The sequence below is a fragment of the Anolis carolinensis genome, chromosome 1 (assembly GCF_035594765.1).
Source record: "Anolis carolinensis isolate JA03-04 chromosome 1, rAnoCar3.1.pri, whole genome shotgun sequence".
Taxonomy (NCBI): Eukaryota; Metazoa; Chordata; class Lepidosauria; order Squamata; family Dactyloidae; genus Anolis; species Anolis carolinensis.
Window position 1 is genome coordinate 175,282,312 of NC_085841.1, and position 15,315 is coordinate 175,297,626.

The 15,315-nt window shown below is 38.4% G+C and overlaps 1 protein-coding gene across 22 annotated transcripts in view; it reads right to left on the minus strand.

Annotated features, from left to right (window-relative positions):
* Positions 1-250: 250 nt before the first annotated feature.
* pcbp3 (poly(rC) binding protein 3) overlaps positions 251-15,315 on the minus strand; it is a 93,741-nt gene continuing 78,676 nt past the window's right edge. For 16 of the 22 annotated variants that reach the window (XM_008114575.3, XM_062959672.1, XM_062959662.1 and 13 more), the window contains 3 exons: positions 9,699-9,751; positions 3,586-3,755; positions 251-1,230 (listed from right to left, as the gene is read on the minus strand). In XM_008114575.3, the coding sequence (XP_008112782.2) occupies positions 1,194-1,230; positions 3,586-3,755; positions 9,699-9,751 (260 nt within the window). In that variant the 3' untranslated portion in view covers positions 251-1,193. Of the gene's footprint in view, positions 1,231-3,585; positions 3,756-9,698; positions 9,752-15,315 lie in introns of those variants that run through there. The other 6 variants (XM_062959723.1, XM_062959701.1, XM_062959692.1 and 3 more) reach the window with 3 other exon arrangements.

A 15,315-nucleotide genomic window follows, 5' to 3' on the forward strand; every position in this document is an offset into this window, starting at 1 on the left:
AATGGTTCCAGAAAGATTTCCCTACTCTTAAGAGTAAGTTTTTGAATATGAGGAGGTCCTCAGAAGGGAAGTTGCCTCTCCCCCATTCCCAGTCGTTGAATAAGTGGATGAAAGCAGAAGTTGGATTTAGGCTATTGAATCCAATCTTGTCAAACAAAAGTATGAGGTTGAAAGAGATAGACAAGGCGGATAGTACAGAGAGTTTGTCAAGGAAGACCAAGAAGGAAAACACCAAAACCTAAGCCAGAGCTTGTTACTAGTAGAGCTGCACAGACTTTTATTGAATACAAACAATAGCAAACACAGCAGGCTCACAGAGACTGGAGCTTCCTGAGCTAAATCCAAAAGTCTGTGGGCAGCTGTTTTCAGAATACTTCCATAGGTTCCTGCCACATTTTGAATTTAATTTCATTATCTCCATTTATGAAATAATTCTATATTTAATGAAAGATTTTCTTGCCTTGCTCTCTGCCTGATAATGAAAATGGCTTACTTTGGCTGTGCCACATTGGAAGCAGCATAGACTGACTACATGGCAACCAATGAGGACCACCTATTGATGCTCACTGGCTCCTGCATGTTCTGCTTCCTCCATGAAATGGGAGAAGCCATGCCACATTCTAAGGACATAGATTCAAACATCTCTTTAAGGATAGGCCAAGGACAAGCAAGGTTCAAAATTGGAAGGAATAATGGAATAATTCAGTGAAATAACTATTTCAAAGCAACTACGCTCTAGATGAGGTCTGATCTCAGAACTACTGCAAGTGCTGCATTTTTAAAAAATGAAAATGCTAAGATACCTTAGCTAAATAGAGCTAAACAGAGAGACTAATGAGAACAACCTCCATCTGAAGTCTTACCAAGGGAAACCCCAGCGAAACCTATATAAAATAATTAGCACTGTACATCTGAAACACAGACTGGTCTGGAGCATAAATTTAACAAAACCAGGAGCACAAAATGCAACTCATAAAGAAACTTATTTGTACATGCACGTGTACATATGTGTATGTGTGTAATAGACATACACATGCATACACACATACACATATATACATGTATTTGTTATCAAAGAAAATATCCAAGGTAGATAAGGGGTGTGCAATAAATATACATATTATAGAAGATGAAAGAAGTGTCATTGGCTTAATAGGATCAGATGATGCAGAGAAAGGGATGATGGGTAGAACTTAGAGTGCACCCATTCCAGTGACCTCAGATGTCAGCCTAGAATAGATAAAGATAAAAACAGGAAAGTGCGGTTTGGTCGGAGGAATATGTGACAAACTTTTAAAAAAGAAATCAAGGATTTAGCATCTTTCTCCCCCCCCCCCAAAAAGAGTGATGAATTCATCCATCTCCCATATTCACAAAAACAATATTTCTAGATGAATTCACTTCTTGCATGGAAACTTTGTATATTGTGCAAATATCATCTGTTCATATAGATCAGGCATGGGCAAACTTTTTTACCTTGGGGCTACACTGTGGGTCTAACCGAGAGGACATGGCCGGGCATTTGCTGGGTCAGACAGACCTGAGCGGGAGACGGCCTGTGAGAGGGTAGGGCTAAGGAGGGGGTAGGTCGGGGCCCGGACCAGTCTCAGGTTGTCCTCCTGGCATAAGGATGGGGCTGCTTGCCTCATGCTTATGCCAGGAGGAAAATGAGACATGCAGCAACTGCCACAATCCTCATCCCTGATCCTCCTCCCCCTGATCTTCTGGCTGTCCTCTTGGCATTATGCCAGGAGGTGGGTGAGATAGTCAACAGCCAAGATTGCTCCGGAAGACTCTCAGCCACTACGTACCTTCTTCAGGCCATCCTCTCTGCATAAGGATGGGGCTGCTTGCTCCGTCCTTATGCTGGGAGATTAGCAAGACATGCAATGGCTGAGAGCGCTCCAGAGGGCTCTCTGCTGCTGCGTGTCTTCCTCCCCTGTTCTTTCTGATAAGGATGCAGCGGTCCACCATGTCCTTATGCCAAGAGGACAGGTAAAAAGAAAAGGGCCTGAGGTAAGCACCAAGGGGGCCCATTTGGCCCCTGGACCTTAGTTTGCCCATGTCTGATATAGATATTTGAGACATTTGTATTGCTATTGTGGAAAATCTTGTACAAAAATGAAGTAGCAATAAAAGCAAACTTACAGGGATTATTCCATGTGGAGTGTTAAGTATGTTACACAGATCTTCAGTATGTTCATACAAAACATGTGTGTGGGTGAGTAAATTTTCATGTAAGCCTTTGTGTAAACTGTGTTTCAGGTGAAAGTAGGCCTAATACATGACATGGTCAATTTGTGGAAGCTTTTGACTTTTTATAATGAACTTGTGAAATTGATAATGATAGTTTATTGACTGAAATGCCTCAATAGAACAGAATGAGGACACATTTCTGATGTTGCATGAATGGAACGTATGTTACTTGTGAACTAGGAGGAAAGTATTCCAATCATGTAAATATTACATACCAGATTTACTTGAGTCTAATGCTCATCTTTTTTGGCTAAAATACATTTAAATCCTGTACACAGACCCACTGGTATGAAAAGGGCCAGGGGAATCTGGAATCCAGGAGGCCGGATATGGCAGGCAGGGGGGAGTGAAGAGGCTGTTCCCAGTGGCGCATTATATTCAAATAAATACATATAATTAATGAATGCACTGACACTTGGGGCTCCTTTGTTGACTGGCTCCTGCTGCTGCTTCTCTTGGTCCTCCTCCTTAGAACCAAAGATGTGTACCAGATTTTGCCAAAGTCAGAGTAAAATTGTGCTTCCTTGGAAAAGATAACCCTTTCAAATACATACCACTTCATCACATTCATTAAATACTACTGAGCCACCCACTTAAGAAATGGCAACCTACTGTGTTAATCAAATGATGTAGGCTTCAAGTGTAGGATAGAGATATCTTGTGGCTAAAAAAGCATTGCAAAGGATTCTCTATTCAGTTTCTAAGCTGGTTGGCAAGTGACATCTTTTGCAAATTATCCAGATAGAGATGGGCAAAATGATCAATTCTGTCATGTGATGGTATTCATTGTTCTCAGCTTTAAAATGATACGGTTAGGCAATTTGTGAGAGGAGCCAAAATGCTCCCTTGAGAAAAAGCTCCACCATTACCTTTTGCTCATGGAGGAGATAAGATAAGCAGTGTGTTGTGTTCCTTTTTGTCTTATACGCTTTCTGGGGGCCTTCCTTCCTTCCTTCTGTGTGTTTTGTGTGCCATGTGTTACCTCTTCTCCTTCTTTCCCTCCTTCCAACACAGGGAAGGAGAGAGAGAGAGAGAGAGAAAGAGGATCGCTGGAATGACGGCAAAGGGAGAGCCCCCAGATGTTTCCTTCCTTCCTCCTCCTCCTCCTCCTTCGGGTGTACATGGCTGCCATTTATTCTTGCTTGCACATATTTAAGACCTCTTTCTGTGAACATTTGAGTGAACAGTGTTTTGTATATTTCATGTTTCCATTAATGAAAACACAATACATATCACAATCTGCTTCATTTTATTCCCTATTGAGCTATTTCCTTTTTTGTTCATGAAAATCACCGAGGAATGAATGAGCTCCCAGTTAGAGCATCTCACCTGGCATTGATGAGGTACTGAGCAAGGCTGATATTAGCTGGGGTTCCAGTGATGGTAATTTGGCGTTCTGATGAACCTTCTGTGGCATTGGCAATTTTGATCTGTGCTCCAGACATCTGTCTAATTTCATTGATTTTGGTCCCTTGGCGTCCGATTATGCAGCCTATTAGCTAGAAAAAAGGCATGGGGGGATTTCTTAAACAGAGTCCTTTGATGTTACAAATTGTAAACAGTAAATAAAATAGATCTAATCATTTATCTGATGCAGTCATTTCCAGTTTATTTCAGTTTACAACCTGTGGCATTTTATAATAGTTAGGAATTTTATGACATTTTTCTGTACTCTTGACTGATTGATCTTGCCCAGGTTTCACCTTGTGAAAATTCTGTAATTTGTGCAGCTTTATAAAACTATGGTCTAAATCCAATTCTTAGTGCCAGCTAAAGTACAATCCTGATAAGAGTTCCTACATTTTGCTCTGAAACATGCAAAGGCTATACAGCAGAGGAGGAAATTCTCTATTTCAGCTGCAGCCAGCCATGTCTCTAATTTTCTACTGTCCTCTTCCCGTCCTCCCAACAATCCCAATTTGAGAGGACTCTGTGCTAGAGAACTGGAACATAACCATTCCTTTCTTCCAGTGCTTTGCCATTGTTCCTAGCTTAAGACATCCATTCCTTTCTTTCCTTGTATGTTTTCAGAACTATACTTCCCATGTTCTCAGAATGGAGAAAGGACTTCTGCTTCACATTGACCACTGTAGAAGAGTGATGTCTATACATCTGGTCTCCTTAAAAACTCTTTATTCAAGTTGCTTAGAATGGAGCAGAACCTGACATGATTCTTTATGTTAAATCTCACATTAACGTTTTTCATCAACTCCACTATCATGAATGAGTTTTGAATAGTACAAATATTGGTTTGTGACTCTATGCTGACCTACAGACCTGAAAAATATCTCAAGCATGAGAAAAAAGCAGAGAAGAGGAAGAACAAAATTAAAGCAAAGGAAAAAAGTTATGAATGAATAAATAATCCAGGTAAAGTACACACCAAACTAATTACCTTTCAAAAAAAGGTCGGGTGGATCTATTGAATCTTCAAACTATGGGATGTTCATTACAATGTTTTGAACTTATATTTATATTTAGATATTTAGGTAGCACAAATTGTATAAGGAAGATACTCAAACTATTCCCTAGTTAATATTTGATTGACCAATCCCTGTATCAAGTATTGATTATACTTTTCCTTAAGTTTTGTGATACAACAGATCTGTTTAAGTCTTTATTCTGTTTCAGTTATTAAAATAAAAAGGGGGGTTTCTTGGAGCTCTTTTAAAGAAAGGAGAGAATTAAAATAAATAAATAAATGTAAACTATAGGTTTGTGCTTCATAGAATGACTGGAACCGACTGCCATTAGACTTAGCTAGTGCTACATCCTCAAAGATCACTGGAGATCTGGTTATATATTTTCTGGTTATCTTATATTCTTGTTATCTTATTTCTGACTTAGGCCATGCTATTTTGTTTTCCATGCCATTCTGGCCATGAAAGCTAATATTTCATTTCATGCAGGTATGAGGACCACCAAAAAAAAGGCATTATTTTGTTTCATGTAGCAGTAAGTTGGTATCAGTCATGTCCACACAAAAATCCAAATTGAATAGTTCTGATACAAAATTACTCATGGAGAATACTCAGCACATGGCGTACCCATGCTGCATTTGTAGTTGGCTAGTTCCAACTAGCCTGATAGATGTGGGGATGCTTCCTGGAATCACGGATGAGAATCCTAGGAGGTAGTCCCAATACATTCCATACCTGCAAGATCTAGACCTTTGCAGGTATTTTTAACCTGGAATAAAGCTGTATGCACAGGTTTATTCCAGGTTGAAATGAATTAGCCTGGAGTGTAATTTTGAGACCCTAGGCTAACGGGACTCCTATGCCATGTTATGTGACAGTGTATATGGGAGCCTAACAACATTTTGGTTTATTAAACACCACTGCATGTAGCAGAGCAGGCTACAGTATAAAACCAGTAATGTGTTGAGTCTAACAACAACAATAACAACTACTACTCAGAACCTGGAAAGACCATTGACAAATGAAATGAGAAATATTAACTTCTTAATAATTCATGCCAGTCGGCATTCTAGATAGGTACATGGAACTAATACAATAGATTGCTGACAGATCAATAATGATTTTGTTTTGCTTTTAAATCTAAACTGTAGATATTAATACATTCAAACAGAAGACAGTATATTAAGGGGCAAAATGGATTGTCAACTTCACTTCTGTTACTTCATAAGAATATTTTAGAACGTATGTAAAGCTCCTTGATACTTCATTTGGCCACATTTTCCATCAGTAAGCTATGTGTAAAATCTGGGTTTTTCATGGTTTTAACAATATGAAGGTTGTAAAAACAATTCATAAAAAGCACAGCTGCACCAAATATCCTGGACTGAAATGTTCCTTGGATAAGTTAGAATCCTGGATGAGATAACTGGGAAGCACAGACTGTTCTCAGGAGGACATATTTGAGGAACATAAATCTTGGATTTACTTACCTCTAGATTTATAACAACTTTGGCTTGGGATGAATGAATTAATACCCCGTCCCCATCCCCTTCCAGGTGGATGTATTACTATTTAAATGCTAATGAGTCCCCTCACTGGCCGCCCTGAGCCCCCTAAGGGAGATAGGACAGGCTACAAATGAAATTATTATTAAAGTTGGGGGATCTCTGCACTAAAAATTGTGGTAAGACTTTTATGGGTCTTCTTGACCCATGAGCCATGGTGCTGTTGCTCATTTAATAAGCATAATCGTTTAATTAGCACAATCCACTGAATAAATTCAATTTATGTAAGTATTGGTTTACCAAGTCCCAATCAATGGATTTATTTTAGTTTGGGATTAATACCTAGATCTAGATCAAAAATAGTGTTGCAGTGGTTTACTCTCTCTGCGTTACTACTTAAGTGCAGTGCTCATATAAACTGCAGTCTATATCCAATATGATCTAAGCAAAGTTGCATGAGTTGAGAAACTTGTTGAGTGTTCTGAAAGTTCTCCTTGACTCTCATCCTGTGTCACCTTATGTCACCTAGTGCTGAGAGCTATCAGAAGATCCACATTTTCAGTCAGGTGGAGACAAAGATTAAGCTGTACTCCGAACTACCTGGACAAAGTTCTGCTATTGAAGGAATGAAGTTACTTAACATACTCTAGCAATTTCCAGTATTACTTCTGTGCATGCAGTTTTTGCTGCAAAAGCACACTGTATACATTAATTTTCCTCCAGGTCAGCCAATTATATCTGATTTTCAGTGATTTAACACTGCTGCTCTTTATAAATGAAACATATTAGAAATATTTTGGAAATGATCTAATCAGGGGTGAGCAAAATGGCCTGCAGATTGCATATGGCCCTGAGTTGTTTTTATGTCCTCCCCCCTTTTTTTGCATGTTCCCAAAGCATTTTTTCCTAAGAATACCCTGATATTTTATTTTAGATGACACTGAGGGCATTTCCACCATATTAGATCCCCCCATCTCTGAGGCTGAAAAGGTTAAAACTTTTTTTGCAAATATTTACAAAAATGTTTTGTCCTTTCTTCCTTAAAATAGATGTAGTATAGAAGTATGGCCCTTCAAGATTTTCAGGTGGTTAACACAACTGCCTAACCTTCTACACTTGCCCATTCCTGATCTAGCACAAATTCTTCTCCAAAAAGAGGACTATTTTTCTGTCAAATATACCACAGTCCATTAGATTTGGCTAGTAAGGATTTTCTCAACTCAATTACTGTTGAAGGGTTGTGAATAAAATAAAACCAACAGCATTTTTGCCAACAAAGGCTTAAAACTGATGCAATAATTTTCAACTTGTGGAAAGAAATAGTTACATTTTATTTCACGCAGAAGTAACATTTCATTAATATGTTCAATTCTGGATATTGCACTTCAATAAAGATATAGCTAAATTGGAATCACAACACTGATGGGCAGTGAAGATGGTCAAAGGTATAGAAAACAAGTCCTAAGTGGAAAGGTTGAAGAAAACAGGTATGTTTAGCCCAGAGAAGACAAGACTGGGGATGGCATGATAAATCCATCAAATATGAGAAGAAATGTTGCATATATGACAACAAGATCATAATCTCTGTAACTCCATAGGACAAGTTTAGATTTATTGGTCTTAAACTAGGTAAAGGTATTCCCCTGACATTAAGTCTAGTTGTGTCTGACTCTGGGGGTTGGTACTTATCTCCATTTCTAAACCAGAAAGTCAGCGTTGTCCATAGACACCTCCAAGGTCATGTGGCCGGCATGGAGTGCCGTTACCTTCCCGCCGGAGTGATGCCTATTGATCTACTCACATTTGCATGTTTTTGAACTGCTAGGTTGGCAGAAACTGGGGCTAGCAGTTGGAGCTCACCCCGCTCCCTGGCTTTGAACCGCCGACTTTTCGGTCAGCAAGTTCAGAAGCTAAGCGGGTTAACTACTGGAGAGGATATCCCTTCCTTTTTTTACTATTCGAATAAACCTCCCAATAGCAATGTATAGCAATGTAAGTAATGTAAGGATAATGCCTTTTTTTCAATGTCCCGTGCAGTCTGGAAGAATTCCTAATTCCAAGGCAGCTCAATGCACTTACAGATACCTAAAAATGAATTTGATTGAAGAACACAAGCATTACCTGCATTTGTTCTATTTATCGCAGGGGTAAGCAGCTCCTGTGTCCAAGGGAACTTTTGTCTGCTCTTTTGTCTGCCTGATCTGGTCTTGCTGCTGTTGTGTACATCCATGTTGTTCCTGACTTTGGTAACCCTATGACAATGTTTTCTTGGCCAGAGGGTTGCATTCATTATCCTATGAGGCTAGAGAAAGCAACTTGCCCAAGGTCTACTTCCATCCAAAATGCACTTGTCACACTTTTCAACCTCAAATCAGAAATGATTCACTTCAGCTATGGAAAGATAGGCACACAGAGACATAGACACATACACAATGGAAATGTTCTACTTCCATAGGCTATGGCAAGTCTCCATATATATTGCTCTAGAGGAGAACTGCTGCTCCTGGAAGTTTCCAGGACATTGCTTTCTCCTTTTGTCAATTATTTTGATTTATTTATTTTTAGAGGAGCAAAGGAGGAGATGCACCTCTTTCCCATCCTTGATTGTTGTTATAATTAAGGAATCTGTTTATATATGGACACTTTAATTAGAACAATCTCCCCACTTCTGATTTCATTGTTTTCTTTCAAAATTAATTGGATAATCGGTTTGGGAGAATCATTAGCAATTATTCCAGAGATGAGTTATAAAATGTGGATTTAGATATTAAATCAATATGTCTGATAGGTGGGCCACTTTACATTTTTTATTTCTTTGTGTCTAAATTCACTAGAATAATTATAAAAAACTCAATGAGAAACTTCTCCAGTTTGCAATGAATATGGAATTTCCACACATGAAATTTTAAAATAAGCATATTCATTCCCTTTTTCCTTATTTGAAAAAATACGGAGGAATTCCTCATTTTTGTACCAGAGATAGGATTAATATCTAACACATTTTATCCGAAGACCTTGAATCCTAATGAACATCATGTAAATGAAGGTCAAAGTTCCTGTTAATACAGATTCTCACAATATAATAAATTGAACCAAGGAACAAATCCTTTCTTTTGCTTTACTCCCCCTACCATAGATGAAGGTTCACAATTGCCTTGAATTAAATATCAACTCAGCATAAAGATCAAGACTGAACTAGATCAGATCAAGAAAAGTAATTTCCCTTCTCATCCATCCCTTCAGGTACTACATTAAGGAAATCTTCTGGATGGAAAGTGGGACCATTTTCAGAGATCTGAAGACAAATTTCCCAAATGCCATATTACTATAGTCTGATAGCAAAGCCAACTTCTCATTTTCCAGTGTTTTATTTCATTCTGCCAAGTTTAATGCCGATATTTTGACAAACATTTGACATACCACAGCTGCAATTAAACCTTTCCAAAGGTTGTGTGGTCTAGATGTAGACTAATATCTTTATAAGATGACATGGAGAGCATTGAGATACGATACTCACATCATTGGGAATGGTGAGTTCATGAGTACTGGCCGGGGGACTGGCATCCAAACCTGAGCATATGCAAGGGAAAATGGTTATAGTTTGAAGAGAAAAGTACTGTACATTCTCCGGCATTTCACCTCAACAGCAGACCTTGTGATTTGTCAGACTGCATCAGGGCCACAGGGTAAGGAAGGAACACAATTTGGTAAAATAAAAAGGAAAGGACTACTACTACTAATTCTTTGATTCTTAGAAAGATTGAAGAAATTGGCCTGTCTTTGGAAGCACTCTTAACGCTTGCAAATGTGAAAGCTTGCAGATTAGTCAAGAAGAAACTTTTGGATCTTAACTTAGATAATCTGACTTTTGCAGGAAAGACAACTTGTTCCCCTAGCACATCATTAATTCATTGTGAGCATGGAGTTATGGCATCTTATCTTCGGATCTTGATTAATCCCACCCAGAGGAGATATAAAAACATGAAACGTTCTCAGAGAGTTTGTTCTTGTGACTTGATTTCTGTTGAAACATTTGACCATTCTTTGTTTGTATGCCTTAAATTCAATAATATATGGATGAAATACAGGAATTCCATTTTTCCACAGTGTTCTCAGTGGCAAGGGAGTTATAAAATTCTATACCTCCTGAACAGCTTTGACTTATGTTTTTGTGAGACTGTTGCAAATATTATTCTTGAGATTAATATTTTTAATGGTGCTTTTCTTTTTATCTGTGACTTTATCTTGTTATATATGCTTGTGTTGTGATTTTGTTAGTGTATGACAATAAAGGCTGTTGTTGCTGTTGTGACTACTACTACTAACTTATTGCTCATTGTTATTATATTGCAAACCTTGATCTAGTTGGTTAATTCAATAATTGATATTTCTGTACAATAGTAGTATGCTCATTTCAGAACCAAAGAACCATTCCTTGACATATGGTCTACAGTTCCCTTTTAGTGCTCAAAATGCTGTTGTTGATCAATGAAAAAAATATGGCCCATCTGGCTCAGAACTATTACCCATAACTTTGTGGCTCCTTAGGAAACAAATTTGTCCAAGATATGAATGTACTTCACAAAAATTCATCTGGTGAATTTTACTCAACCCTTTTTGGTTGCCCCAGGCAGATAAGCAGGTTCCTACTCAGTCCACAGCTTATTGATTTATTTGAATCTTGGAACAAATCCTAAGCAAGAATTGATTTTTCCTATACTTTTATTTCAGAGGTACATAACTAGAAGGTTGAAGAAGAACTTATGGTGATAACTAACAGCTATCAGCAAACAATGGGTTGAATCCAGATGGAAACACATGAAACTAGGGGTGCGTTTATACTGTGGAATTAATGCAGTTTGACACCATTTTAACTGTCATGACTCGTGGGACTTGTAGTTGTACATGGTCCTTAGCCTTCTCTTCCAAATAATATGGGTGCCTCACCAAACCACAACTCTCATGATTCAACAGCATTAAGTCATGGCAGTTAAAGTAGTGTGAAACTAAATTAATTCTACAGTTTAGATGCATCCTGGACATAAAGGATTAGAGCAGTGGTTCTCAACCTGGGGTCCCCCAGATGTTTTTGGCCTTCAACTCCCAGAACTCCTAACAGTTGGTAAACTGGCTGGGATTTCTGGGCGTTGTAGGCCAAAAACATCTGGGGACCATAGATTGAGAACCACTGGATTAGAGGATCCTTCCAAACTGGGCGCTTTGTGGAGAAGGAGGAATTTTTAAAAATCCGACAGAAAAAACTTTCTGTGAGCAGAAACCTTCTCTCCATGGAAGGTAGTTCTTAAACTGAACCCAACATTTTTTTCAAACAAGTTCGAAAAGTAAATTATAACTGGCAATAAGACTAGATTGGACTAATACAAATAGCAATGCATAATGAGATTAGGGATCTGACAAAGTGACAGTAAATCGAAGATTGTCAGATGTCTTTTCCAGAATCATAGAGCTACAAACATGCCTGAATTTCTTGCAGGACTTAGGTTCCAAAACAGGGACTTCAGGGCTGATGTGTTCTATTAATGTATATAATAACTTCAACAAACAAATAAGCCACTCTTACTTGGCAGGTAACACCATATCAAGTCATACATGGCCAAAATAAAACCTGGGTATTCTTTTTAAGTGAAGGCCAAAATGACTTGAATAGAAGAAAGAAAAGTACTATAAAACCTTCTTATCCTGTCACTGCATGAATGCTTTCGCACAGCCTCTTGTACAATCATTTGCAGAACCGTGCTAGTAGTTATTTTTCTTTCACTTTTAGGAGGATCTTTCGGATCCAACAGAACAACTCCAAGTTATTATAAAAACATGGTCTTGACCCAACATACCCAGAATGCATCTTGACAGGACAGCTATCCTGATGCTGATCTGGCTATTGCTGGGGTTATTATGTGTGAAAAACCATGATTAGAAGAGCAAAGAAAATTGCTATAGAACTATAGAAAACATCCTATAGTTACGGGTTGGTAGAATATTTCTCTCCAGTACTTGACTGCAATGTAGTTGTTTATAGTCAAATTGGAAGCCACAGTGAAAAATACGTACTAAAGTTTAACAGAACTCTTGCTTGAGTTTCTATATTAAGTTTATGTAAATATAATGTCAGACATTTCTGGGAGTGAAACCTGTGGGTTGTGCTATAGAAAAAGCCTGATAATTTGGAAGTGCATTGTGTTGAAACCAGTAAGACCTATTTCCATGTAAACTTGCTTGAGACTAAAATTTGCAGGGATGCAACCTATAAGAATGTGTTATTTGCTTTTCACTCTTTTTAAAATGTTAGATGAAATCTTTCAAGCAAAAAGGAGAATAAAAGCACACTCCTTCTCTATTTCATCAAACTTTTCCATGAGAAGAAAGGAGCCAGAACCCAAAAGGAGAGAGAGAGAGAGAGAGAGAGAGAGAGAGAGAGACTGTTTTTGCAACTATACAAAGTCACAAAAATAATTAACAGCAGGTTGATCTGCAGAAATGTGCAAGGTAAAGCTTTTCAGGAGACTGATTCTGCCCATCAGATTACTATTAGCAGTATTGCAAGAGAGGCCAGCTAAAATACTGTCAGTCCTACTTAAGTTAGGTCTGAACTGCAAATTTGTCAACTTGCACATTTAAACTACAGTTGTTCTACAAACAAGCATTTCAAAATCCAGCTCATAGACATTTTGACATTATGAGATCTGAAGATCTCTAGGTGTTGAATATGAAACTATTTATCTCAGTAAGTCTGCATCTACATGTCCTTGAAGACCTTAGGTGTCCAAATGGTCATCTACTTCAAGAGTGGCCTGAAGCCATTGCTGCCGCTGCCATTTCACCAACCAAAAGCAACTCCCTGACAGAATCTTGTTGGTGACATCACACCTGATGAAATCATAACCAACCATGTGACCTGCAGAAATCACATTGCCAACAAGCCTATGCAAGGGAGCTGTTTCTGGCCAATGACACACTGGTGAGTCTGTTTGACATATGGTCACTGGATCAGGTCAAATCCAGTTTGGTCCAACTATCCACACCTCAAAAACATTGGGATCACCTGCTGTTCTAATCCCTCTGGATCAACAGCTGGACACAGAGTTTTTGCTACAAAATCAATCATACAGCATGTGAATTTCTTGCAGAGCTTGCAAAGTGAGTCAATTTTATTTGGCCCATGGAGATATGGCCTAACTGGCTACAAAGGAATGTCAGGTACATTTATTTAAACAAAATACTCAAAGCTCAGTTTGAACACAATGTTCAATGTTCTCTGAAACTCTTATAAACACATTTGAAAGTACAAACTTAATTTCAAAGTGTACTCAATGTCTTGGAAGTCTGCATACAAAGCACATTAGCCTTGACTAAAGCTGCAAAAGAAATTGTAGGTTAAAGAAGGGCATGAGGGCCCTTCTTTGCCTACTTTGTGGCAAATATGTAGTGTGCAGTTTAAGATGCCTTCTTTTCTGACATCCGGATTTTGTTATGTCAGGACATACCCAGCTCTAATTATCAGTGGGATAGTTGGCTATTTTGCAGATGTAACCATAAAATCCTTACAATATCACACTAGGATAGAGCAGTATTATTACTGTAACATACCTTATGAGGCAGGCTAATATTATTACCATATTTACTCAAGTCTAATGCTCACCTTTTCAGGCTAAATTACATTGCCGAAATTGAGATGTGCATTAAATTCAATGGCATGTTAGAATGCGAACATAAACCCACCTCAGTAACATGGTCCAGAGGAACCTGGAACCCCAGAAGCTGGACGGGGAGGTGGTGAGGTGTTAAGAGGTTGTTCCAGGTGGTGACCCCAACCATGGGGCTCCATGGTACCCAGAAAAGGAAGAGAAGTATCCAGCTAGTGACCCAGTCATTTCTGCCACTTAGTTATAGATATTCCTGGACAGCTCTTGGACACTATGGCCCAAACAGCCCCCCCCCCCCCCCAGCTCAGTCCTGTGCAGACCTCCCCCTTGGTTTTGAAAGCCACATGAATGAGGCAAGTTAGGTATCGCGTGAGACTGCCTAGTTCACCACTCCCAGTCTGACAGAGGGAATGGCTTATCAAATGGCCTCATTCTTGCTGCCTGCCTCCCTGATGTGCACTGTAGGGTGCATTATATTTTGGAGCAAATCCATCTCGTGTATTCTGAATCTTCAAAATTGTGGTGCACACTACATTCGATGGTGCATTATACTCGAGTAAATACAGTATCTTGTTTTTTGGCTGAGAATATGAAAAGGAATCTATAGCATTGTAGCACAGTTTTAATTGCTACTGCAAACCCCAGAATTAGGAAAAAGAGGGTTCTTTCACACTAGCATTAAATGCTAATAAGTGCAATTTCTGTGTGGGTAACAATTGGTGAACAATGAACTTTGAAAATTTTAATTAAGCTTCTCTATCTTTGTTATTCAGATCAACAAAGTATCAGTAAAGAATAAAACCCACATTTCTATTTGTTTAGTACATGCCTCCTCCCTGCATGCAGTGGACAGTCAGCAAGCATCTTTTCTCTTATTCCCATTCCTAACTCTAGAATTATAAAAGTGGGTTTCTTTCTGGGAGAGGCATAATATAAGTAAAAATACATTTTTAGTAAAACTTGACAGATTTTTCTTCCGGCTTTGAGACTGAGTATTGCTGGAGATGAAAGTCCTATTTTAAGTGTTATGAGAAGCACTAATTTTAATTCATCTTCCACCTTATTGGTGAAAAGATGTGCCTAGAAGCAACCTTTTGTTAGCAGATGCAGCTTGCCAGGCAAGGGCAAAAAAGGCACAACAGAAGAAATGTTTGTTAACTGTTAAACCCTCTCTTCTTGCATCTGTTCAATTTTCTTATACTATCTGGTTTGGTAAGAAATTAAGGCACTATTTTTTGGGAACATATTCAATTACAATTAAGCATGAAATATCATGAGAAAAACTATGAAGAATTCATTCTCCATTATATTGATACAAAACACAACTACTGACTGAAAGCATTATTACAGGAGTGCTATCTTGATAACAGAGCATATTTTTTTTAATGGATTCTTTAATCCTATGCAAACACACTGTAGTCTAGATAGAAGCAATTTTTGAGATTGTATGATCTGGGAGGGAAAACGTAGCTA